Source organism: Fundulus heteroclitus, unplaced genomic scaffold, assembly GCF_011125445.2.
Source record: "Fundulus heteroclitus isolate FHET01 unplaced genomic scaffold, MU-UCD_Fhet_4.1 scaffold_70, whole genome shotgun sequence".
Classification (NCBI taxonomy): Eukaryota; Metazoa; Chordata; class Actinopteri; order Cyprinodontiformes; family Fundulidae; genus Fundulus; species Fundulus heteroclitus.
Genome location: NW_023397143.1, coordinates 387,860 through 415,085, shown reverse-complemented (window position 1 = coordinate 415,085; position 27,226 = coordinate 387,860). Strand labels below are relative to the sequence as shown.

Genomic DNA, 27,226 nt, shown 5'->3' with positions numbered 1-27,226 from the left:
CACATTTTCTTGGAAATTTTAATATTTTTGGTGTGAGATTATGCTGCTGCAATAAAAGATTAATTTAGTTTAGGTTTTTTCTACATCTCTACATGAAGTGCCAAGAAATGTGGAGGGCTCTCCACATTTACCATCTTTGAATTTTCTTTGTAGATATTTCACAGCGCCTTTTACTTTTCAAAAGCATTATTTTTACTTTGAAACAAATCCATAATAAAAAGTCATCAAAACTGTACAGTGATTGCTCAATTGCTTTATTGAATGCAATATTCAATATAACACAAAGTTGTAGCATAACAAAAATACTGGCAGACAAAGCATAACTTATAACATTTATAAAGTACAATTTTTAATATTCCTAATTTCATACTGATTGTTCCCATCCAAATTGGCCTTATGTTGAATTATGGTTAAATACAGTAGACTGTAAGTTGTAACAGAATGAAACAGATTTGTTCAATTAAAACCTATGCTTAATAAGCTAAAACTAACAAAAAAATGCCATATTCTTACAGTAAACATTAAGTTGAGAATATAGTTGGATAATCTGTCTTTATCTGGTCATCTGCTGCAGAAGCGAACTGATGTAAACAGAGTTTAAAGCCCAGAGGTCACTGGTGTTTTTGAAGCTGACAGTTCAGTCTGGAGAAGGTGTGTTTGTGTCCCACAGTGAAGAACAAACGTCCTGAAAAGAAGACGCTAAAGCCCAGCTTAAAAATGTTCATTGTAGTCCCAACTTTCTGGTCCGATGGAAGAAGTATTGAGCCAATGGCTAAGGAACAAAAACAGGCTTGTCAGAGTGCTGTGTTGGTTCTGTTTGTTGTTTGACAGAAACAGAATCTCTCTGGGGAACGGCTGTATTTGCAGATAGGCCAAGAAAACAGACTGCAGCTGTATGGCACTGATGTTTAAATATTGGTGGAACTGGAGAGGCCTCTGAGGCTGTATGATCTTACAGGATCTGAGGAGAAACATAATTTATGTCAGAAAGCTGAGAAGCAGGTTGTACAAAATCATCCAAATTCATATCTTCCTAGAAGAAAAAAATAAATCTGAGCTAGTAAAATATAGAAATAAACTGCTGTGTTTATGAAAACGTAAAAAAACAACAACTAAGAATTCAAATTATAAATTAGCACCACTGACATGATATCATCAAAATGGGGGCCTGGACGTTTGTTTGTTGAATATCAGTGAAAATCTAAGCTTCTCAGAAGAAACTACCTCATTGGTCTCTTGTTCCATGGGATCCTGCAGATTGAGAGGCTCCTGGAGATCCAGAGGACCCTGAAGGTCTACAGGGTCCACAGGGTCTAACGGGTCATGGAGATCCTGAGGGTCCAGATTGTTCAGTTCATCTGTCTGGGTTATATCCTGTTTATCAAAAAGATATAAACATTTACCTAAGCATTTCCATAAAAAAAAAACTGCATTGTATTGACAAAAGAGTTTGATTTTAGTAATACAGATGAAAACTGACCTCTCCGTCACTAAACTTTAAACAACCAGCAGGAGATCCTGTAACATAAAAAAACAAGAAAAAAAAACAACAATATACGTTAAACACTTAAAAGCAAAAGAACAAACTATATAGATCATGTAAAACTGGCTGAGGTTTTTCCCAGCTATTAAAGCTGCTTCTCGTACCAAAGCCACAGGGTCTCTCTCTCCATGCTGACAGGTCCAGACGACGCAGAGTGGAGCACTGTACTACACGGTTCCTGTTTGAGATGAGGCTGAAGGCATCAGGAGGCACAGCTGTGATGCCCGTGTTGTCACAGATGACTCTGGAGAGCGTAACAGCAGACAAAGCCTGCCTTTGCTTTACTGTAAAAACACCGGGGTTCTGCCACCACAACCTGAAAACGTTCAAAATGTTGATAAATAATTTTATTTAACTCAAAGGTTTATTTTTCAACCTCAGTAACCCAAATTCGAGTTCTCAAAGAGTCATACAATGACTTACTGACCTGTCACCTTCGCGAATCCTCTGGAACTGAGTTGCAATGAGACAGGCAAACAGAGGCCCCACACGGCCGCCGGGCACAAATGGCTCTGAAACGCCTCCAAGCCACACATCAATGTTTTCAGGCGTCCCGTAGAGCTGCAGCATCTTACGAGCCAGTTCAGCATTCCCCAAAACCTGAGCCAGCTCAGCCTGGTTGCGGGGCTGGGACAAACCACAGAACCTGCGCCATGCATTATAGCCTGAAGTAGTAAACAACACGAGGATGAGAAAGTTGAAAATTATTAAGCAATAAGCAACATTTTTTTTAATCAAACCAAAAATAACAGGTCATCAATGTATAGTAATATTTTGATGTTAATATTCTGAAAAATTTCCTCTGATGAATTTTGTGACTGCTGTAAATATAATCTGTGTAGGGTAAGATGTTGTGTTCTATACTGGTCTCTTGAGTATCTTTAATCTTTGTTATTTTGTTATACTGCTGCCACAAGGGATTCAGTACAGACATCAAATAAAGACATTTTCAGTGGACATCCATCTCTTTATGACAAAATCCAATTTGGGAATATTAGGTGAAGTATAAAGTGTTACCAAAGCCGAATAGGAATTTCCGGCGCTTTTCAGTATCTAATGGAAATACTATGACTTTAGATTCTTTTTGTGGAGTAAGGCTAGTCAAGGTAATGATTTTTTTTGTTTTTGTCCTTACAAGTTAAAAGCCCAAACCAACAGATACTGTTAAAAGTTAATGCGGGCTCAATAAAACAACATAAACAATAAACATACACCTAAAAACAGAATTCACATTATAACCACAGCAATTCCAATAAAAATATATCTGCTTAAGAGCCTTCTTATAAAGTGAGCCCACATGGGCTTGAAAGATCAGCCTCTCATCAACAATGGTTCCCAGGTATTTTACACTGGTTCCCACTCTCAATATTTTCACCACATATGAATATTTCCTTTGCCTTTGAGACATTTAACTTTAAAAAATGAAGACTCACACCTGTCTGTAAATCTCTAACCACTGACCAAGGATCAGGGTCATTACTGATGAGGAAGAACAAGGTGAGAGAATCATCAGGGGACTTAAGAATATGATGTTGTGATACTGGCAGAGACAATCCTTACTATAAAAATGAAATAAATAAATAAAAGGGACAAGAAGAAACACCCCTGACGGGTCCCAGAAGAAGAGGACATCAGTGAGAACCTAATTAACTCTCACCTGCATAGACTGTACATCTAAAAAAGGATTTAGTTAATGTGTAAAATAGTGAAGATATACTTGACTGGAACTATTTATAAAATCCATTGGATCTGTTTGATTTATTATTTGTCATTTATCTGCCCCTTTCTGGAGGTCACTGGGAGATAATGGAGATAACTAATTTGCTTGTAATGTTCGAAGAGTAAGATTCTTGAGAACTGAGGTTCAGATTTCCAGCTAGAGGTTGGACTAAGTGAATCACGTACCAGGCAGGCCATGATCCCGACCCCTCTGCATGTTCAGAGAACCCAGGTCCAGAGCCAGGTGCATGACAAACTGGAACAACCTCTCCCTCAGAGCATCCACCATCATGTGGTTCTGGGTGGCCAGCTTAGCAGGACCACCTAACAGACCACGCAGCAAAGGGTCGACTCCACCTGGAGAGTGTTAAGAAAAAATGAGGGCTTCATCCTAAAACACAATAACAGGAATTTTGCATTTATCTCTGTGCTGCACACCTTCAAAGATCACTCTCCATGGGGTGAAGAAAGCCTTGAACAAGGGGACACTGGGGAACCGAGGGTGCTCTCTGTAGTTTGCATCTAGTCGGAACAAAAATGGCTGGATTGCCAGGTGAGCGAAACGGTAAGCTGCTGTCGCAAACACATTAGAAATGCTGGGGTCAACATTAGGGTTGTAGCCAGGGTAACGTCCAAGCTTTTGGCGCATTGCAGCAGGACCCACGATGTGAGGCAGATAGTCCCTAAAGACAAACAGCTGACACAGAACAAAACAGCATGAGTAAACAACAGACTTTGGGGAAAATGTGGATTCTCACTGAGTCTTGGGGTGTTTTTACCTGGGTGTAAGCACCCATGATCTTGCGGGCCTCTTGGTAGAGTGTCTCACTGTCCCAGTGTGGGTTCAGCCTCTTCAGCTGGCGAGCCAAACGGTTGTGTTCACGCATGAACAGGGTGTGGATGGATGTTAGGGCGATGTTCTCGTCCACACGGCCATCACCTGCACAAAAATACATTAACACTTAATTTCCTGCTGACATTTTTACCTTATAAAGACCTTATGTGCTGCATGTGCTGTAATGATACATTGTGGTAAGTTAGTGATAAGCCATATAATAAATGTTAAACATTAGAGATGAGTATGACTTAAAATGTGCACTAGCAGGTTTGCTTTTATGATAATAGTTTTAATTACTTAGCTGAATGAGAGAACAAATTTGTATGCAAACTAGGGCTGAGCAAGTTAACGCGTTAATTTTGCGTTAATTCATTAGACTATTAACGGCGATATTTATTTTATCGCGCATTAACGCATGTTGCTCACATGCTTTCAGTCAGTGTCAGTCAGCACGCGCGCTGACTGCAGCGCGCTGTGTCACGGCAGCACTCTCCCGCTCCCCTCCCCTCTCGTACATGGCTCAGCGGCGCCAGCCAATCAGCACGCAGGCTCAGCCTGGCCCGCCCACTCAGCTCTCACATAAACTTAACACACAAACAGCTGAGAGAGGCCGCAGCAGCGAAAAAACATGAACAGGGGAAGTAGCACCGTTTGGCTTTATTTTAATACCGCAAATGAAATCAAGCTGTATGTTTTGTAAAAAGCCGGTTCATTTCAGTGGAAACACAACAAATTTATCTAAGCACGTGAAAAAACATGAAAACGTCAAGCCACAGAAACAGAGAGTGGAGACGAAACTTCTGTCATTGCCCCGACAGACTCACAGACGTCTCTGACTGAGGCGTTTCAGTCCTCCATGGAACATCCAGGTAGATCAGTGTTCATCTTCAGCAGCAGTTCATGTTAACTTTCAAAGTAGATATTATCTATCATATGTTACTGGAGCCCACACAGAAAATGTAATTAAGACCATGAAAGAACCCAGTACATATATTAAAAAAGTGTTATTTAAGATAAGATAACATTAGCTAATCCTTTTTTTATCCCACGACGGGGAAATTTATAGGATTAAAGCAACAGGCAGGTGCACACAACACAGACAAAATTACATAAGGATTGATATATATAAGAGGTGGATTAGCGAAAAAACACTGAACATAACATTATTGTTATTATTATTATTATTATTTAACTGTAATAATAAAATAATAACCTCAAAACCCAAAAGGTCAACAGTTTCATGATACATCAAGCTTAAGGACTGGCTAATATACAGCAGGTCAAAAAAGGCCATATTTTGGCTGCAGTGCTTGCTGTTCTCTTATGAAGAAAAGATCAGCTAGTGCACTAAATTCAATAGATGGGTTGAAAATATCCAGTATAAAATAAGATAAGTGCTACAAATGTTACAACACTTTTGTTCATATGGCAGCAGAACATTAAAATAAAAGTGCTCTTTACACTACTTTTGAATTCATTCTTGGAGTTTGCGCATACAATGCGATTAATCATGATTAATCGGGCAAATTATGCGATTAATCGCGATTAAAAATTTTAATCGTTGCCCAGCCCTAATGCAAACACAATTCTAAGGATTTATAGGCATAAGTCTGATGTCTAATTATAAAACAATAATATATAGTCCCAAACTGAAAAATCTTGTGCTTATAATTTGCCTGATTTTATTTAAAACAGTCATGTTAATTTTAGTCTCATAACAGAAGATGTGAGATAATTTTATTTAACTGTTTTTTAAATGCAATGTTTGTATCAACTCAATTCATGCAATATTATCTCCTGCTTTTTTGTAACAAATTCTAAACATTTTGATAATAATCTATTGAAACGTGAGTTAAATTAGGTATTACTATTCTCATTTTTCATGTAAGCATCCAGGAGAAAATATTTTTTCAGTGAGTTGTATATTTAGAACTGGCATAAGACTAGTGGTTTTTCTGCTGGGCTACATCTGAAATTTGCATTTGGCTTTAAGTAGTTTAACGACGCCAAGTCAAACTCAAACTCGCATGCAAGTTTAACTTCTAAACAATGAAGCCATTTTTGCCAAAGAACAGCACATTGTAGCTGCATTTGTCAGGGAAAATATCTGCATGTAATCTTGTTAGAACAGGTTTAAAAAGTTTGTATCCAGGTAGTTTAGCAACAGTGCTAAATTCAAACATGCTAGCCAGCTGAGCTAAACTCTGAGGTAGATGATTCTGAAACACAAGATGTTAGCTGTGGTTATAAGAAGGTATGTTTATCATTAATATTTGTGGTTGTCAAAATGGTTTACATACCACCTTTTTTGTTGTTATTTCAACAATGTTTTATGCCTTATTTACTAAAAGTTAATGTTTTTCTGTTTGTTTTTGTTTTTTTACAATGGAAAGATGAACCAGAGGAGCCATACCCTCTCAAACATTCGTTGGAATTGAAGTCATTTAGTTAAGTATGTAGATTTACATATTTTGTTAAACAAATTTTATCATTTAGCTGTTAAGCTTACTTCATTTGTTCTTAGAATTTCACAAACCTGCAATAAAACAGGGTACCTCCCTGGCGTTTGTATCATTGGTGATTCTTCTGCGAGTGGCACACATTTGAACCTGGAGGGAGTGGAAGGGCAGCAGCTCGCGGCCGTTGTCTTTGAATTCGGTGTTAACCCGAAGCAGGCCAGCATCACTGGTGAGGTTGCGAAGGTTAAGAGCCAGCTTTTCATCAGAGCCATACACCTGCCCCAGATCCAGAAAGGCCGTCAGCGCATTGATCTGCTCCCTCTTGCTGGATTCTCCACCAAAATTAAATGCAGAGTAACCTGTTCCACAGGCAGGGGCGGATCTAAAGGCCGGGATGCAAGTGTCTGGGCGGGAGGGGATGCGGGGGTCTCCTGGAGGGATCTACGATTATATGGAGAGCATGAATTTTAATCAAAAGAACAGAGGAGAAAAATAAATAAAAAATTTGTTTTGAGCTTTGTTACAAACCGGGATAGGGATGCATGGTTCACTGTGCTCGCAACTCTCATCACAGTTCAGCCCGTTGCTAAAGGAGCGGATGCTGGGTGAGAACGGTGTGAAGGTGAGGTCATGATCGTTCCACTGGCCAAACAGGGTCACCATGTGAGAGTACTCCGTGTCATTGACGACTCCTGCATCTGTTGTGCTTAGGATGTTGTTGGACACCTGTCGCACCTGAAAGAGGAGAGAAAAACATTTTACTTCAAAATCTAAAACAAAAATCATGATAAATAAGTCAAGACTTTATAAACTAAGCTAGTACCAGTGGAAGCAAGAAGTTATTGAATCGACGGTTTCTGTTCCATCCTTTCGGTTGGGAGATGTCATCGTCGTACTGAGAGGGCAGCCAGCGGGTGAATGGGGTGTTGGCGGCTCCAAGGCGAGTGTTTTTTCTGCAAAACAAACATAGAAGTTTAAAAGTTTTGAAATGGTGATTTTGAAATTCCACAGAAGTGAACACATCTTTTGTGGTCCATGGCCCAAGATGTTCGGGGTATATTTCACAAACACTTCTCTAGAAGGTAAATTCAGCTTATTGGTTTGAAAAGAAGCTTCTCTAAATGATGCTCTGTTGAAATACACCCCACATTTATTTCTAAGAACAGGTTCTTAAGGTAGCTGATGATTTAGTAACGCAAAACTGACGTATAAAGTAAGTCTTCATTTCTGGTTAAAACTTACAGGTTGTTGCAGACGCTGGTGGCTGTACGATACTTGTTGATATTTGCTGTGTTGTGACAAGGTGGATTCCTGATTCGGGCTTCACATCCAGTTATCCTTGCAAGTTCTATCAAGTCTTGGTCAGTGAGCAAATCTGGAAGATATAGTTTAAGGATCCTGTTAGTTTGTAATCACATTGGTGAGCAGTAAACCTATATACCAAAATCTTAACCATAAAAGGAAACCCTTAGCTGTGACTGTGTCTGACCTGTTGCATTGAGGGAGCGCTTGTGCACATGATGCACTTTCTCCTGGACCAAACGGAGAGTCTGTGCCATGTAGTCGGCAGAACGCACTGCTGAACGAGTGTCACCACGGGGCTGCTTCAGGAGACGAAGAGCATCATGAGGCTGCACCACCTCCTTGCGGACTCGTCTGAGGCTCCTGCAGGAGTGGAGATGAAAATATCTCTAAGTTTAAAAAGAAATTCTTAGCTGTGCAGTTCAGACACTACAGAAAACTGTTTATCCTTGTAGATTAGAAAATGTGATCTACGCACTCTTCTCTGGAGTATTTGTATGCATCATCTACTATTTTCTTTGCTTCTTCAAAGCATTGCTGAAGAAAAGGACTGCCTAGACTTTCCCCTGAAAAACAAAAAAATTAAATTAAATATTATGTATTAAAAAAGCAAACAAGTAAGAAAGCTGTCTTAGGAGAGATTTACCTGTAGGTTTGGAATGGCTGGGCCCCAGGGTGAGGCCCAGGATAAGAAGGACAGAGAGAAGCATCTCTGAGAAAAAAAAAAAAACAGGACAAAAGTCAGCAGGTTAAAAAGCACATTGAAATTTTAACCAATTCCTCTATGGATTAAAACAAAGATTTCTACCTGTGTAGTGGTGGTTCAGGTGCTCCTTGAGATCTGGAGGTAATGATGCTGTGTTTGTCCATGTGGCCCTCCTTATATATATATACATATATATATATATATATATATATATTAGATCCACCCAAGGCCTCGCCCCTTTTAGGGGATGAGCAGGCGAGGCTACTGTCAAGAAATGCATTTCCTTCTTCCTTATAATTGTGTTGCAGGAAATGCTGTTTTTAGCTAATCAGTTACAGCTTCTGGTCAACTCATAGAATGAACAACCTTATCTAGAAACCTTTGAACAATAGCTGAACAACTTCCATTGGATGGGTTGGTCAGAAGTGTTGTATAAAATACTGAAAACTCAGAGTCAAGTAAAAGTATAAGTACCTCTCCAAAATATGACTTTGGTAAAAGTCCAAGTAACTGACTGAAATGTTACTTGAGTAAAAGGCTTAAAGTATCTGAAATGTCTTGTACTTAAGTATGAAAATTACTGTAAAAATAGATGTACTCAAGTAATGTAATAAAAAGTACAAGTAAAAATTAAAACAAAGCAAATGCAGTTTGAATGACATTTTTTAGATGTTGGTAAACCTTGAAAGTCAAATTTACTTAAAATAATATAAACAACCAAGTGCAGGAGAAATTTAGACCAAGTTTAGACTGAAAATACAACCTTTTTGTAATCTTTCAGTTTTTCTTCATCAAGTAAGGTCAGTGCTATACACTTTAAAATTGTACACAACCAAGTGCAGGCAAAGGGACTGCATACTAAGAACATGGTTAAGTGATAAAGTGATAGTTAACTTACAGAAGTGGTAAACTTGCTAATAGATACACCTGCGGTTGCAGGTATCATTTAGTTAAGAAAATTAGGACTTCCGGCTCTACTAACAAATAACATATTTGGATGATGCCCTCCCTATCTAATCACTCCTCGCTTGTTATGGCGGAGAATTCTCAGAACTCTACTCTGCTTCCCCCTCCCCCGCTGACACCTGCGGATGCTTTCTGAACTGCTGGCCGGCAGATAACATCAAGGACAATGGCCTCTGGAGAATGTTCACGGAAATAAAAACACTTTCACCCAAACAGACACACATAACTGATGCTCATATAAACTGATGAATTTACACGCGACTAGTCTCAAATGTTTACCTTCTGCTATATGTGTTTCATCTTATTTGTGCTTTTTGTGCAAGAGGTTTTTGATATCTCAAACTGTATCCTGTTGTAGGATAAAGTACGAGTTATGTTTTTTCCTTCCCACCTTCCTTTTTTGTGGCCTCTATCTTTTCACAGAGTAATGGCAGCACCATGTGGGCACCGTGTAAGGCGGTTCTTTTGCAGCAAGGCCTCAGTAAATCGTCTCCCCCTGAAATGTTTGTAATGTTTGTTTGTTTATGTTATGCCGATTGTACTGAAACAACAGTATTGTTATGGGATTATTAAAGTATTTCTGATTCTGATTCTGATATTAGATGCTCTACCTAAACCACAAGGTTAATTTAACCTGCTTTACTACTGAACCAGCTTCTTATCCTGTTGGTGGTGATCAGGGGCAATTCTAGGATCTGACCTTTATGGGTGCTCAGTCCCCAGTGTTGACTGTGATTCCTGGCATGAACAACAGGGTTTTCATTTTTAGTCCAGATGTAAGATTCCTAGAGTTGACACACTTTTGAGCTAAAGCTCGTCAAACAAGCTACAATATAGGCCCATCCAAAAGTAGTGACAAACAGATTGAAATGTTTTCACTCGATAAAACCTTGTGCATTTGTGAAACCTGCATGATGGCAATAGTTAGACTAGCTATACTGATAAAAGTGAGGAATTAGTTCCCGAAAGACTTAGGGCTTAGTTTACAAGAGAGACAAATCTAGCAATTTTTGTGTGTGTGTGTGTGTGTGTGTGTATATATATATATATATATATATATATATATATATATATATATATATATATATATATATATATTATATATATATATATATATATATATATATATATATATATATCTATATATATTTATATGTGTGTGTGTGTGTGTGTGTGTGTGTGTGTGTGTTTGTGTGTGTGTATATATATATACATAGTGTGTCTGAATTATAAAACATCAAAATTATACATTAAATTATACATTTGACAGATACATTTATTGTATTTACTCTGCAATGGAAGTAGAAGTGTAACTGATACTAACAGCATTTCAAATATTAAATAAAAATTTCAACAAATGCACAATTGGGTTGTAGTTGCTCTGTACAGCCCATTTCATGTAATTTATCTTAACATTCCAAACACATTTCTTAAATCATATATCTAAAGTGTAGATAACAGCTTCTCCTTACCTACATTTCTCAGACAACTAATTATTTCCCTAACAATAGTGAGTTGTCAATGTTTAAATGTGCAGTAAATCTTAATACATAAGGAGCATGGAGGACCCAATACTGTACTTTGAGTAAGATTGGTGACACCAAGACTGAATTGTTACATGAGTGGTTGTCCATTTCAACATTGAAATAAGAACATATTAATATACTATTGGAACATACTAGTACGACTATTAAAGAACAGCAGATTAAACTTTAAAATATGTAAAGGCCTATATTAAATACATTTTGCAACCACATCTACAGATTAAATAATAGACCCTTTTCACATGACGTCACTTAACTTCCATTTTGAAGAGGAGCAGGGTATCGCTACATCCGGCTACATGCTTTTATATAGAAATATCGGGAGGTCAAGATGTATTTTACTGAAAATCAGCGAGATTTCATAAGGTAAGACTGAGAGCACAATATTAAACGTGTCGTTTTGACTATCTTTATTTTCCTTAGTATTTGTAGCGATCATTGCTGTTATATAGATGCTTTGATCGGGACAGTAACATGAAGATCAAAGCTAACATGCAGCAGTTTTTTAGCTTACCTTACCGAACTTTTACCCATCAGAAATCAGCGCGATTTCATTAGGTAAGACTGAGAGCACAATATTAAACGTGTCATATTGACTATCTTTATTTTTCTTAGTATTGGTAGCAATCATTGCTGTTATATAGATGCTTTGATCGGGACAGTAACACGAAGATCAAAGCTAACATGCAGCAGCTTGTTAGCTTACTGTACCTATCATTAATCAGATGTAGATGTTATAAAATTATTACTGTAGCTCGTTTGTTATTATAGAAATAAATCCTGTTTTTCACTGAGTGAAAAGAAACATTTATCTGCTACATTGTTCCCCTTACTTGATTATGGTGACGTGTTGCAGTCACTGAATTCAGAATAGTTTATTCCATTTGAACCTTTTTGTTCATTCCTAAAAAAATTACCGTGGGTCTATTGGACAGTACTTCTGTTTCTGAATTGTGAATTTTGTGTGTATTATTATGAATTTTCTTCATAATATTTGCACTTTATATTAATGCACTTTTTTCTTAGTTTTTGTGCAAAATACTGTGTATTTTAAGTAGAGGCCTGTTTTGTTTATTATACTGTATTATTAATGACATGTGCTGCTGACCTCTTAGTCAGATCAACCTTTGAAAAAGAGATCTTAATCTCAATGGGAGTTTATCTGGTTAAATAAAATGTTTAAAAAAGTATTATAATTAATCTAATTTTAATTGTCCTCCTCGTGTCCATCTCTCAGCAGCATCATATCCACCAAGCATGGCACAATTACAGAGAAACTGCTACTGCAGTGTCTCACAGTGCTCGAACAACAAAAAAAACTTTCCATATCTCAGTTTTCATGACTTCCCGGCTGATGCATAGATTCGTGCCCATTGGGTGACGGCAATAAGAAGAGACGAGGGGCCAAATTTTAAAATCCTTCGCAGCAACACTTACGTCTGCAGTCAGCACTTCACTTCAGAGGAGACCTACGTTTCTGCAAGTGGTCGAAAGAAGTTAAAGAAGGGAGCAGTACCATCTAAACTCCAGTGGAATGATCGGGGCAAAGGTAAGAGTACAGTATTTAAATTGGTAATAAATTACTAGATAACTTTCACTCAGAACTCAAGAACTTACCTTAAGGGGTTCATGCTAACTCTTTCTTTTAAAAAATGCTGTTTTAAGTATGGCAATCACATTGCTTGTTTGAAATAACATCAAAACAATAACAAAATTTTTTATTGTAGGAAGAGGTGAGCAATCTGCAAGGCGAGCAAGAAAACGCCTTGCAGCTGACAATGAGATGCTTGTTCCAGGGAGCAGCACAGAGGACTGGTCCCACCTGGAGGCAGTGCAAAATGATCATGACTACAGACTTATGCTTAGACTTAGACTTAGACAACTTTATTTGTCATTCTGTATGCACAGATTGCGTACAGAACGAAATTTTGTTTGTATACAGCTTGAAAATTACAGTGAATTGCAGTAGATTACAGGATAAAGTAAATTACAGGATAAAATTACAGGATAAAAATTACAGAATAAAGTGCAGCAGTGATTTAACAGTACAGCAATTGAAATGTAAACAATGCAGGAGAAAGAGACAGTGTGCGATCACAGTGTACAGGTGAGTATTTCTTAAAAAACCATTTGTATGTGCAGAAGTGATTTGTGCAAGAATGCATTATAGTGACTGAGAGTTTGGCAGCATTTGTACTGCTGGGTAAGGATGCAATGATGCAAATGTGCAAATACGCGAATGTGGTACAGAGTCCAGTTTATAGCTTCAGCAGTTAAACAGTCTGATGGCGACCGGGAAAAAGCTTTTGCAGAACCTGGTGGACCTGCAGCGGATGCTGCGGAACCTCTTCCCAGAGGGCAGCAGGGAGAACAGTCCATGGTGGGGGTGTGAGGGGTCCCTGATGATGTTACGGGCTCGGGACCCACAGCGCTGAGATGAAATGTCCTTAATGGAGGGAAGAGGAGCCCCGATGATCTCTTCTGCTGTCCTCACGACTCTCCTCACGTTCTTCCAGTCGGAGGCACTGCAGCCTCCACACCACAGACAGAGAAAGCTGGTCAGAATGCTCTCTATGGTGCTTCTGTAGAAAGTCGTGAGGATGGGCGGGGGCAGGTGGGCTCTCCTCATCCTCCGCAGGAAGTACAAACGCTTCTGTGCCTTCTTCACCAGTGACGTGGTGTTCACAGACCAGGTGAGGTTGTCTGTGATGTGCACCCCAGGAACTTGGTGCTGCTGACTACCTCCACAGCTGAGCCGTTGATGAGCAGTGGAGCGTGGTGAGGCCGGTTCTTCCTGAAGTCGACGATGATCTCCTTCGTCTTCTCAATGTTCAGGTTCAGGCTGTTGTCTCTGCACCAGCCCACCAGCTGCTCCACCTCCTCTCTGTAGTCCTGGTTGTTGTCGTCTCTGATCAGGCCCACCACCGTTGTGTTGTCTGCAAACTTCACAATGTGGTTGGTGGTCAACCTGGGGACGCAGTCATGATTCATCAGGGTGAACAGCAGGGGGCTCAGGATGCAGCCCTGAGGGGAGCCCGTGCTGAGGGTGATGACATCAGAGGTGTTCTGTCCGACCCGGACTGACTGAGGTCTGTTGGTGAGGAAGTCTAGCAGCCAGTTGCAAAGGGGTGTGCTGAAGCCCATATGTTCTAGGTTTCCCACCAGGTGCTGTGGGATGATGGTGTTAAACGCTGAACTGAAGTCCAGGAACAGCATCCGCACGTGCATGTTCTTCTCCTTTAGGTGTGCCAGGCTCAGGTGAAGAGCAGAGGAGATGGCGTCCTCAGTGGAGCGGTTCCGTCGGCAGGCAAACTGGAACTGGTCGAGTGTTGGGGGGGAGACTGGAGACGATGTGTTCTTTCACCAGCCTTTCAAAGCACTTCATCATGATGGGAGTCAGTGCAACTGACCGGTAGTTGTTGAAACAGGTGACTTGAGGTTTCTTTGGCACCGGAATGATGGAGGCAGACTTGAAGCATGCTGGCACTGTGGCTTGCTCCAGTGAGGTGTTAAAAATGTCTGTGAGGACACCAGCCAGCTGACCTGCACACTCCTTGAACACCCGCCCAGGTATGTTGTCGGGACCTGGGGCCTTCTGCGGGTTGACTCTCCTCAAAGTCTTCCACACATCGGCTGTGTCAAGGCAGAGGACCTCCTCTTCCTGATGGGGAACAGCCTTCACTGCTGGAGTGCTGTTTAGTGCCTCAAACCTCCCAAATAAGTTATTTAGTCCATTGAGGAAGTCCGCATCAACTTCACCAACTGGGGGTGATTACCCGTATGTCTTTCCACATGCTCCTGGTGTCGCTGGCGTCATGGTAAAGCTCCTGGATTTTCTTAGTGTGGTTCCGCTTTGCTAACCTGATGGCACGGTTCAAGTTGGCTCTCGATGACCTCAGTGCCTCCTTGTCACCAGACTTAAAGGCTGAGTTCCGAGCTTTTAGTGCTTGACGGACCTCCACAGTAATCCAGGGTCGTTGGTTGGCTCGGGTGATGATGGTCTTGGTAGTGCTGACGTCCTCAATGCATTTGTTGATGTAGGCTTACACAGTCATGGCGTACTCATCAATGTTTATCTTGTCGTCATAAGTTGCTGCAGCCTTGAACATGTCCCAGTCAGAGCACTCAAAACAGTTCTGGAGCGCCTCCTTCAGTCCACACCCTCACCTGCCTCACCGTAGGTTTAGCTCTGATCAGCAGGGGCCTATATGCAGGGAATAGCATAACAGAGAGATGGTCTGAAGAGCCCAGGTGGGGGCGGGGGGGCTGCCTTGTATGCGCCTTTAATATTTGTGTAAACCAGGTCTAGTGTGTCCTCTCCCCGAGTTGCAAAATCCACGTGTTGGTAGAACTGAGGGAGAAAATGCTGTCAGAGGTTGGGGTAAAACTCATCATCCCACCATTAAAGAAATCAACCCAGCTCAGCAAACCAGACACTCAGAAGACCGAGGCCATCGCCCGTTTGAGGATTCCAGTGGAGAGGGCCATATGCAGGGTGAAGGAATACCACATTTGGGATGCAATTGTTCCGCTGTCCATGGTAGGATCAGTGAATCAGCTGTGGGCCATCTGCTGCCTGATGTCAAATTTCCAGGGACCTCTTGATATCAAGGGGGACAAGCCCGTCTGAGGCCCGCTAGCTTGGATGTTATCTTACTGCAAAAGGCTTTACAGCTATGACACTGTAAGACTGTAATTTGTTGGATGTAAATGCTAAATGGTTGTTTTGAAAATGACATTGTGTCTTGCTTTGAAGTTGAGAACTAAAATAAAGAAAAAAGAATGCATTATTCATTAAATGGTTACTTTATTTCACAGATATGTCCACTGTTTAAAAGTTTTGAAGTAACCCAGAAAATTGCTCACACCAAAATCAACAAATATTCATAGATGCTGCAAATACCTATGTCTTTTAGAACAAATTTAAACCAATTTTTTTAATTTCTATACATCTGTTGCTGTGGACGAACGTCTTTAAGTTTTTCATCACATGAAGATCTGGGAGAGGCCCTGTCAAAAATTGAGAAACAAATAAGTTTGATTTAATTTACATTACAATGTCATCTATAAAAATAACTCATCTTATAAAAATATTTGCTAAGGAAGATGATGGCGAGATGAAAATAGAGCAGAGGAAAGATAAGACAGAAAGAGTCAGCCGAGGACCCGGTGTCACATCACAGAGGGGGCTTCAGACTCATTGTCTTCTGCTACCACCAGCAGGGGAGATTTATGACCCACTCAGGTGCTGAAATGCCGCTCTCCAACAGCGTGCAGGTGCGTCTACACTCACTTCCAGGAAGCTCTCAGCGACCATCTCCTTCCTAAATTTTTTTTACGATTTAGGTTAAAATTATAGATAAGATAAGATAAGATAAGAGATAAGATAGGCTTTATTGATCTCACAATGGAGAAATTCACTTGCCACATCGGTTCATACAAGAAGGTGCAGAGTAGGAAAGGTGCATTCAGTTATATACAGTGAATCTTCATATATACAATGGATCAAAAAGGATACAAAAATACAAAAAGAAATAGGAATGGGCATATGATGTCTTATTTACATACATAGTGATGTATATGTATATAAACACATAAACATACTTATATATATATATATATATATATATATATATATATATATAAACATACATATATATATATATATATATATATATATATATATATATATATATATATGTATGTATATATATATATATATATATACACCTACATACATACGTACCTACACGTATATATGTGCATATACATTCGTGTATACATTTGTACATACATACATACATGTGTACTGACATATGTTCAGGTGGTTAAAGCAACAGAAGTCACTACATCAGGATTATTGCACGGGTTGTGGCCTAGTGTATTAATTAGATTATTGCACATTAGTCATCGCACATTGGTTATTACTATTGTGGTTACAGTTATAGTGCAGCATTGTATAGTCTGGTAGCAGTAGGAATGAATGACCTGCGGTAGCACTCCTTTTTACAGACAGGATGTCTAAGTCTGTCACTAAAGGAGCTGCTCAGCTCCTCTACAGTCTGGTGCAGGGGGTGATTATAACAGGTTATATATATATATATATATATATATATATATATATATATATATATATATATATATATATATATATATATATATATATATATTAGGGCTGGGCAAGTTAACGCGTTAATTTCGCGTTAATTCATTAGACTATTAACGGCGATATTTATTTTATCGCGCATTAACGCATGTTGCTCACATGCTTTCAGTCAGTGTCAGTCAGCACACGCGCTGACTGCAGCGCGCTGTGTCACGGCACGGCAGCACTCTCCCGCTCCCCCTCCCCTCTCGTACATGGCTCAGCGGCGCCAGCCAATCAGCACGCAGGCTCAGCCTGGCCCGCCCACTCAGCTCTCACACAAACTTAACACACAAACAGATGAGAGAGACCGCAGCAGCGGAAAAACATGAACAGTGGAAGTAGCACCGTTTGGCTTTATTTTAATACCGTAAATGAAATCAAGCTGTATGTTTTGTAAAAAGCCGGTTCATTTCAGTGGAAACACAACAAATTTATCTAAGCACGTGAAAAAACATGAAAACGTCGAGCCACAGAAATGGAGAGAGGAGACGAAACTTCTGTCATTGCCCCGACAGACCCACAGACGTCTCTGACTGAGGCGTTTCAGTCCTCCATGGAACATCCAGGTAGATCAGTGTTCATCTTCAGCAGCAGTTCATGTTAACTTTCAAAGTAGATATTATCTATCATATGTTACTGGAGCCCACACATAACATGTAATTAAGACCTTGAAAGAACCCAGTACATATATTAAAAAGTGTTATTTAAGATAAGATAACATTAGCTAATCCTTTTTTTATCCCACGACGGGGAAATTTATAGGATTAAAGCAACAGGCAGGTGCACACAACACAGACAAAATTACATAAGAATTTAAATATATAAGAGGTGGATTAGCGAAAAAACACTGAACATAACATTATTGTTATTATTATTATTATTATTATTATTATTATTATTTAATTGTAATAATAAAATAAAAACCACAAAACCCAAAAGGTCAACAGTTTCATGATACATCAAGCTTAGGGACTGGCTAATATACAGCAGGTCAAAAAAGGCCATATTTTGGCTGCAGTGCTTGCTGTTCTCTTATGAAGAAAAGATCAACTAGTGCACTAAATTCAATAGATGGGTTGAAAATATCCAGTATAAAATAAGTGCTACAAACGTTACAACACTTTTGTTCATATGGCAGCAGAACATTAAAATAAAAGTGCTCTTTACACTACTTTTGAATTCATTCTTGGAGTTTGCGCATACAATGCGATTAATCATGATTAATCGGGCAAATTATGCGATTAATCGCGATTAAAAATTTTAATCGTTGCCCAGCCCTAATATTATATATATATATATATATATATATATATATATATATATATATACACACACACACACGCAATAGAAAACAGTGGAGTGGAGTTAAAGGTAGGTGTATACTTTGTCAATCAAAGACCAGGTGCGTTAGTGGTTGGCTGCGTGGAGCACCAGGCCCCGCCCCCGCTGGCGCACAGCAGCGCTTCGGGTGAACCTGTGCATGTATGCACCTCTGGCACCTCTCTCTCTCTGTCTCTCTCTCTCTCTGTCTCTCTCTCTGTTTTGTAACGAGTAACTAAACCAAACATTGAAAATGTATCGGAGTAAAAGTATGCAATTAAGTTCGGAAAGTTATCAAAAAAATTTATACTCGATAAAAGTATAAAGTACTCAAAAATATACTTAAGTACAGTAGTGAAGTATTTTTACTTTGTTACTATACAACACTGGAAACAACCATACTAACACAGAGGCCTGGAGATCAAGATATTTTAATAAAAAGCTCATTTAAATGTACATCTTAAAGAGTAAATTGATAAAAGCAGAGAAGTAACAAAATCCAGAAAAATAATTAAGCCTGGCATTTCATTTTTAGTCCTTAAAAGAAGTAATATTTGTTTTGTTTTGTTGTTGTTTTGAGAAGCTTCTGAAATGCCACAAGATTTACTTCCACACAGGGTTGCATTCATTTTTCACTAAGATCTTGCATTGATCATAGTAGAGTGCCCAACGTGTAAAGCCTTCTCCTGCACACCCCAAAGATTCTCAATGGGGCTTATGGTCTGGACTCTGGTGGCTAATTCATGTGTGAAAATTATGTCTCATGCTCCCTGAACCACTCTTTCACAATTTGAGCCCATTGAATCCTATGCCAGCGCCATCAGGGAATAAAAAGTCCATTGATGGAATAACCTGATCATTCAGTATATTCAGGTTGTCAGCTGACCTCAATCTAAGAGAACTGTTGCTGAACCTGGATCTGACCAACTACAGCAACCCCAGATCATACACTGCCCCCACAGCCACCATCATCTGAGACGTAAAGGAGATATAGTTTTTACAGAGTTCTATTGAGTGATTTATCATCCCCACGCTTTCAGTCACAGCTCTCTTTAGTGGCTAAGGAACCACATTTTTTTGGATATTTTAATATTTTTGGTGTGAGATTATGCTGCTGCAATTGAAGATTTAGTTTAGGTTTTTTCTACATCTTTACATGAAGTGCCAAGAAATGTGGAGGGCTCTCCACATTTACCATCTTTGAATTTTATTTGTAGATATTTCACAGCGCCTTTTACTTTTCAAAAGCATTATTTTTACTTTGAAACAAATCCATAATAAAAAGTCATCAAAACTGTACAGTGATTGCTCAATTGCTTTATTGAATGCAATATTCAATATAACACAAAGTTGTAGCATAACAAAAATACTGGCAGACAAAGCATAACTTATAACATTTATAAAGTACAATTTTTAATATTCCTAATTTCATACTGATTGTTCCCATCCAAATTGGCCTTATGTTGAATTATGGTTAAATATAGTAGACTGTAAGTTGTAACAGAATGAAACAGATTTGTTCAATTAAAACCTATGCTTAATAAGCTAAAACTAACAGAAAATGCCATATTCTTACAGTAAACATTAAGTTGAGGATATAGTTGGATGATCTGTCTTTATCTGGTCATCTGCTGCAGAAGCGAACTGATGTAAACAGAGTTTAAAGCCCAGAGGTCACTGGTGTTTTTGAAGCTGACAGTTCAGTCTGGAGAAGGTGTGTTTGTGTCCCACAGTGAAGAACAAACGTCCTGAGAAGAAGATGCTAAAGCCCAGCTTAAAAATGTTCATTGTAGTCCCAACTTTCTGCTCCGATGGAAGAAGTGTTGAGCCAATGGCTAAGGAACAAAAACAGGCTTGTCAGAGTGCTGTGTTGGTTCTGTTTGTTGTTTGACAGAAACAGAATTTATCTGGGGAACGGCTGTATTTGCAGATAGGCCAAGAAAACAGACTGCAGCTGTATGGTACTGATGTTTAAATATTGGTGGAACTGGAGAGGCCTCTGAGGCTGTATGATCTTACGGGATCTGAGGAGAAACATAATTTATGTCAGAAAGCTGAGAAGCAGTTTGTACAAAATCATCCAATTCCATATCTTCCTAGAAGAAAAAAAAACAAGCCTGAGCTAGTAAAATATAGAAATAAACTGCTGTCTCTATAAAAAACATGTAAAAAAACAACAACAAATGATATGAAATGATGACATGATATCATCAAAATGGGGGACTGGACGTTTTTTTGTTTAATATCAGTGAAAATCCAAGCTTCTCAGAAGAAACTACCTCATTGGTCTCTTGTTCCATGGGATCCTGCAGATTGAGAGGCTCCTGGAGATCCAGAGGACCCTGAAGGTCTACAGGGTCCACAGGGTCTAACGGGTCCTGGAGATCCTCAGGGTCCAGATTGTTCAGTTCATCTGTCTGGGTTATATCCTGTTTATCAAAAAGATATAAACATTTACCTAAGCATTTCCATAAAAAAAACAGCATTGTATTGACAAAAGAGTTTGATTTTAGTAATACAGATGAAGACTGACCTCTCCATCCCTAGACTTTAAACAACCAGCAGGAGATCCTGTAACATGAACAAACAAACAAAAAAAAAAAACCCCAATATATGTTAAACACTTAATAGCAAAAGAACAAACTATATAGATCATGTAAGACTGGCTGAGGTTTTTCCCAGCTATTAAAGCTGCTTCTCGTACCAAAGCCACAGGGTCTCTCTCTCCATGCTGACAGGTCCAGACGACGCAGAGTGGAGCACTGTACCACACGGTTCCTGTTTGAGATGAGGCTGAAGGCATCAGGAGGCACAGCAGTGATGCCCGTGTTGTCACAGATGACTCTGGAGAGCGTAACAGCAGACAAAGCCTGCCTTTGCTTTACTGTAAAAACACCGGGGTTCTGCCACCACAACCTGAAAATGTTTCAAAAGTTTGATAAATCATTTAATTTAACTCAAAGGTTTATTTTTCAACCTCAGTAACCCAAACTCGAGATCTCAAAGAGTCATACAATGACTTACTGACCTGTCACCTTCGCGAATCCTCTGGAACTGAGTTGCAATGAGACAGGCAAACAGAGGCCCCACACGGCCGCCGGGCACAAATGGCTCTGAAACGCCTCCAAGCCACACATCAATGTTTTCAGGCGTCCCGTAGAGCTGCAGCATCTTACGAGCCAGTTCAGAATTCCCCAATACCTGAGCCAGCTCAGCCTGGTTGCGGGGCTGGGACAAACCACAGAACCTGCGCCATGCATTGTAGCCTGAAGTAGTAATCAACACGAGGATGAAAAAGTTGAAAATTATTAAGCAATAAGCAACAATTTTTTTAATCAAATCAAAAATAACAGGTCATCAATGTATAATAATATTCTGAAAAATCTTCTATGATGAATTTTGTGACTGCTGTAAATATAATCTGTGTAGGGTAAGATGTTGTGTTCTAGGGTGGTCTCCTGAGTCATATTGCTGCCACAAGGGATTCAGTACAGACATCAAATACAGACATTTTCAGTGGACATCCTTCTCTTTATGACAAAATCCAACTTGGGAATATTAGGTGAAGTATAAAGTGTTACCAAAGCCGAATAGGAATTTCCGGCGCTTTTCAGTGTCTAATGGAAATTCTATGGCTTTAGAGAGGAAACACCCCTGACGGGTCCGAGAAGAAGAGGACATCAGTGAGAACCTAATTAACTCACATCTGCTTAGACCGTACATTTAAAAAAGGATTTAGTTAATGTGTAAAATAGTGAAGATATACTTAACTGGAACTATTTATAAATCCATTGGATCTGTTTGATTTATTAATTGTCATTTTATCTAGCCCTTTCTGGAGGTCATTGGGAGATAATGGAGATAACTAATTTGCTTGTAATGTTTGAAGAGTCAGATTCTTGAGAACTGAGGTTCAGACTTCCAGCTAGAGGTTGGACCAAGTGAATCACGTACCAGGCAGGCCATGATCCCGACCTCTCTGCATGTTCAGAGAACCCAGGTCCAGAGCCAGGTTTCGGATAAACTGGAACAACCTCTCCCTCAGAGCATCCACCATCATGTGGTTCTGGGTGGCCAGCTTAGCAGGACCACCTAACAGACCACGCAGCAAAGGGTCGACTCCACCTGGAGAGTGTTAAGAAAAAATGAGGGCTTCATCCTAAAACACAATTACAGGATTTCTGCAGTATCTCTGTGCTGCACACCTTCAAAGATCACTCTCCATGGAGCGAGGAAAGCCTTGAACAAGGGGACACTGGGGAACCGAGGGTGCTCTCTGTAGTTTGCATCGAGTCGGAACAAAAATGGCTGGATTGCCAGGTGAGCGAAACGGTAAGCTGCTGTCGCAAACACATTAGAAATGCTGGGGTCAACATTGGGGTTGTAGCCGGGGTAACGTCCAAGCTGTTGGCGCATTGCAGCAGGACCCACAATGTGAGGGAGATAGTCCCTAAAGACAAACAGCTGACACAGAACAAAACAGCATGAGTAAACAACATACTTTGGGGAAAATGTGGATTCTCACTGAGTCTTGGGGTCTTTTTACCTGGGTGTAAGCACCCATGATCTTGCGGGCCTCTTGGTAGAGTGTCTCACTGTCCCAGTGTGGGTTCAGCCTCTTCAGCTGGCGAGCCAAACGGTTGTGTTCACGCATGAACAGGGTGTGGATGGATGTTAGGGCGATGTTCTCGTCCACACGGGCATCACCTGCACAAAAATGCATTAATACTTAATTTCCTACTGACATTTTTACCTTATAAAGACCTTATGTGCGGCATGTGCTGTAATGATACATTACAGTAATTTATTTATAAGCCATTTGATAAATGTTAAACATTAGAGATGAATATGACTTAAAATGTGCACTAGCAGGTTTGCTTTTTTGATAATTGTTTTAATTACTTAGCTGAATGAGAGAACAAATTTGTATACAAACACAATTCAAAGGACTTATAGGCATAAGTCTGATGTCTAATTATAAAACAATACCATATAATGAAAAACTGAAAAATCTTGTGCTTATAATTTGCCTGATTTTATTTAAATCAGTCACGTTAATTTTAGTCTTATAACAGAAGATGTGACATCATTTTATTTAACTGTTTTTTAAATGCAATGTTTGTATCAACTCAATTCATGCAATGTTATCTCCTGCTTTTTTGTAACAAATTCTAAACATTTTGATAATAATCTATTGAAACGTGAGTTAAATCAGGTATTACTATTCTCATTTGTCATGTAAGCATCCAGGAGAAAAAAAAATTCAGTGAGTTGTATCTTTAGAACTGACATAACACTAGTGGTTTTTCTCCTGGGCTACATCTGAAATTTGTATTTGGCTTTAAGTAGTTTAACGACAGCGCTAAAGCCAAGTCAAACTCAAACTCGCATGCAAGTTTAACTTCTAAACAATGAAGCCAAAGAACAGCACATTGTAGGTGCATGTAATCTTGTTAGAACAGGTTTAAAAAGTTTGTATCTAGCTAGTTTAGCAACAGTGCTAAAGTCAAACATGCTAGCCGGCTAAGCTAAACTCTGAGGTAGATGATTCCGAAACATAAGATGTTAGCTGTGGTTATAAGAAGGTGTTTTTATCATTAATTTTTGTGGTTGTCAAAAATGGTTTACATATTACCTTTTTTGTTATTATTTCAACAATGTTTTATGCCTTATTTACTAAAAGTTAATGTTTTTCTGTTTGTTTGTTTTTTTACAATGGAAAGATGAACCAGAGGAGCCATACCATCTCAAACATTCGTTGGAATTGAAGTAATTTAGTTAAGTATGTAGATTTACATACTTCTTAAACAAATTTTATTATTTAGCTGTTAAGGTTACTTCATTTGTTCTTAGAATTTCACAAACCTGCAATAAAACAGGGCACCTCCCTGGCATTTGGATCGTTTGTGATTCTTCTGCGAGTGGCACACGTTTGAACCTGGAGGGAGTGGAAGGGCAGCAGCTCACGGCCGTTGTCTTTGAATTCGGTGTTAACCCGCAGCAGGCCAGCATCGCTGGTGAGGTCGCGAAGGTTAAGAGCGAGCTTTTCATCGGAGCCATACACCTGCCCCAGATCCAGAAAGGCCGTCAGCAAATTCATCTGCTCCCTCTTGCTGGATTCTCCACCAAAATTAAATGCAGAGTAACCTGTTCCACAGGCAGGGGCGGATCTAAAGGCCGGGATGCAGGTGTCTGGGCGGGAGGGGATGCGGGGGTCTCCAGGGGGGATCTAAGATTATACAGAGAGCATGAATTTTAATCAAAAGAACAGAAGAGAAAAACAAGTAAAAAATTTGTTTTGAGCTTTGTTACAAACCGGGATAGGGATACATGGTTCACTGTGCTCGCAACTCTCATCACAGTTCAGCCCGTTGCTAAAGGAGCGGATGCTGGGTGAGGACGGTGTGAAGGTGAGGTCATGATCATTCCACTGGCCGAACAGGGTCACCATGTGAGAGTACTCCGTGTCATTGACGACTCCTGCGTCTGTTGTGCTCAGGATGTTGTTGGACACCTGTCGCACCTGAAAGAGGAGAGCAAAACATTTTACTTCAAAACCTAAAACCAAAATTATGATAAATAAGTCAGGGCTTTATGAACTAAGCAGGTACCAATGGTAGCAAGAAGTTGTTGAATTTGCGGTTTCTGTTCCATCCTTTCGGTTGGGAGATGTCGTCGTCGTACTCAGAGGGCAGCCAGCGGGTGAATGGAGTGTTGGCGGCTCCAAGGCGAGAGTTTTTTCTGTAAGACAAACGTAAAAGTTTGAAAGCTTTGAAATTGTGATTTTCAAATCCCACAGAAGTGGACACATCTTTGGTGGTCCATGGCCCAAGATGTTCGTGGGTATATTTCACAAACACTTCTCTAAGTTCGGTTTATTGGTTTGAAAAGAAGCTTCTCTAAATGATGCTCTGTTGAAATACACCTAACATTTATTTCTAAGAACAGGTTCTTAATGTAGCTGATGATTTAGTAATACAAAACTGATATTTTAGTATAAGCAAGTCTTCATTTCTGGTTAAAACTTACAGGTTGTTGCAGACGCTGGTGGCTGTACGATACTTGTTGATATTTGCTGTGTTGTGACAAGGTGGATTCCTGATTCGGGCTTCACATCCAGTTATCCTTGCAAGTTCTATCAAGTCTTGGTCAGTGAGCAAATCTGAAAGATACAGTTTAAGGATTCTGTTAGTTTGTAATCACATTGGCGAGCAGTAAGCCTATATACCAAAATCTTAACCAGAAAAGGAAACCCTCAGCTATGACTGTGTCTGACCTGTTGCATTGAGGGAGCGCTTGTGCACATGATGCACTTTCTCCTGGACCAAACGGAGAGTCTGTGCCATGTAGTCGGCAGAACGCACTGCTGAACGAGTGTCACCACGGGGCTGCTTCAGGAGACGAAGAGCATCATGAGGCTGCACCACGTCCCTGCGGACTCGTCTGAGGCTCCTGCAGAAGTGGAGATGAAAATATCTCTAAGTTTATAAAGAAATTCTGAGCTGAGCAGTTCAGACACTACAGAAAACTGTTTATTCTTTTAGATAAGAAAGTGTGATCTACGCACTCTTCTCTGGAGTATTTGTATGCATCATCTACTATTTTCTTTGCTTCTTCAAAGCATTGCTGAAGAAAAGGACTGCCTAGTCTTTCCCCTGAAAAACAAACATTTTAAATTAACTATCATGTTTTAAAAAAGCAAACAAGTAAGAAAGCTGTCTTAGGAGAGATCTACCTGTAGGTTTGGAATGGCTGGGCCCCAGGGTGAGGCCCAGGATAAGAAGGACAGAGATAAGCATCTCTGAAACAAAAGAGGACAAATGTCAGCAGGTTAAAAAGCACATTGAAATTTTAACAAATTCCTTTATGGAATAAAACAAATATTTCTACCTGTGTCTTTGAAGATGTCTGTGGTGGTTAAGGTGCTCCTTGAGATCTGGAGGTAATGATGCTGTGTTTATCCATGTGGCCCTCCTTATATATATATAGCAGATCCACCCAAGGCCTCCACACCTTTTAGGGGATGAGCAGGTGAGGCTACTGTCAAGAAATGCATTTCCTTCTTCCTTATCATTGTGTTGCAGGAAATGCCGTTTTTAGCCAATCAGTCACAGCTTCTGGTCAACTCATAGAATTAACAACCTTATCTAGAAACCTTCGAACAATAGCAGAACAACTTCCATTGGATGGGTTGGTCAGAAACAGCCATACTAACACAGTGACCTGGAGATTAACGCTTTAAGATATTCTAGTAAAAAGCTGATTTAAATGTAAATTTTAAAGAAGAGTAAGTTGATTAAAAGCAGAGAAGTAACAAAATCCAGAAAAAATAATTAAGCCTGGCATTTCATTTTTAGTAGTTGAATGAAGTTATATTTGTTTGTTCATGAAAAACAACTTGTATGCATTCTATCTGGGTAGATTTTATAAAATATTTGTGGTTGGAAATCATATTTTAACGAATACAATTGACAAGTAAATATGCTGAATTCAAGCCATTTTTGAAACTGTACTCGTTCAACTTACTTATTTAAATCTGGTAAATCCAAATAATTCGGATTAATTTGCTCGTATGGTTTTAGCGCTAATAACCTTTTAAAACAAGTTCTGAGAAGGACAAGATGGCAAACACTGCTAAGATGTGCCATTTGTTGCCCACCACTTAACTGTGAGTTTGAGTA

The 27,226-nt window shown here is 39.5% G+C and overlaps 1 protein-coding gene across 5 annotated transcripts; it reads right to left on the bottom strand.

The window, feature by feature from the left end:
• Window positions 1-233: 233 nt before the first annotated feature.
• On the bottom strand, window positions 234-26,732 carry LOC105935801 (eosinophil peroxidase). Of its 5 annotated transcripts, none has more exons than XM_036133923.1 (17): window positions 26,525-26,732; window positions 8,670-8,743; window positions 8,508-8,573; window positions 8,340-8,427; window positions 8,049-8,224; window positions 7,802-7,934; window positions 7,383-7,512; window positions 7,088-7,294; window positions 6,637-7,000; window positions 4,042-4,202; window positions 3,701-3,959; window positions 3,449-3,619; window positions 1,971-2,208; window positions 1,648-1,859; window positions 1,481-1,518; window positions 1,225-1,374; window positions 234-961 (listed from the first exon to the last, which is right to left on the bottom strand). In XM_036133923.1, exons 1-17 carry the CDS (start codon window positions 26,617-26,619, stop codon window positions 953-955), a joined length of 2,571 nt encoding a protein of 856 aa, XP_035989816.1. In that variant the 5' UTR covers window positions 26,620-26,732; the 3' UTR covers window positions 234-952. The 5 variants fall into 5 exon arrangements, with proteins under 5 accessions (XP_035989816.1, XP_035989819.1, XP_035989820.1 ...); XM_036133926.1 differs by lacking the exons at window positions 3,701-3,959; window positions 4,042-4,202; window positions 6,637-7,000; ... (5 more) ...; window positions 8,508-8,573; window positions 8,670-8,743 and adding exons at window positions 22,580-22,670; window positions 22,751-23,009; window positions 23,092-23,252; ... (5 more) ...; window positions 26,113-26,200; window positions 26,281-26,346 and having other exon boundaries at window positions 3,449-3,528; window positions 26,436-26,580; XM_036133927.1 differs by lacking the exons at window positions 6,637-7,000; window positions 7,088-7,294; window positions 7,383-7,512; ... (3 more) ...; window positions 8,508-8,573; window positions 8,670-8,743 and adding exons at window positions 24,411-24,774; window positions 24,862-25,068; window positions 25,157-25,286; ... (2 more) ...; window positions 26,113-26,200; window positions 26,281-26,346 and having other exon boundaries at window positions 26,436-26,583.
• Between the last annotated feature and the right edge of the window lie 494 nt (window positions 26,733-27,226).

Excerpts from the sequence above, each read along its gene's own strand:
- LOC105935801 (XM_036133923.1), bottom strand. The coding sequence starts at position 26,619 with ATGATAAGGAAGAAGGAAATGCATTTCTTGACAGTAGCCTCACCTGCT. Across the intron at positions 8,428-8,507 it reads CAGCCATTCCAAACCTACAG|GGGAAAGTCTAGGCAGTCCT; the intron begins GTAAATCTCTCC and ends TTTGTTTTTCAG. Across the intron at positions 4,203-6,636 it reads GGTACCCTGTTTTATTGCAG|GTGATGGCCGTGTGGACGAG; the intron begins GTTTGTGAAATT and ends ATTTTTGTGCAG.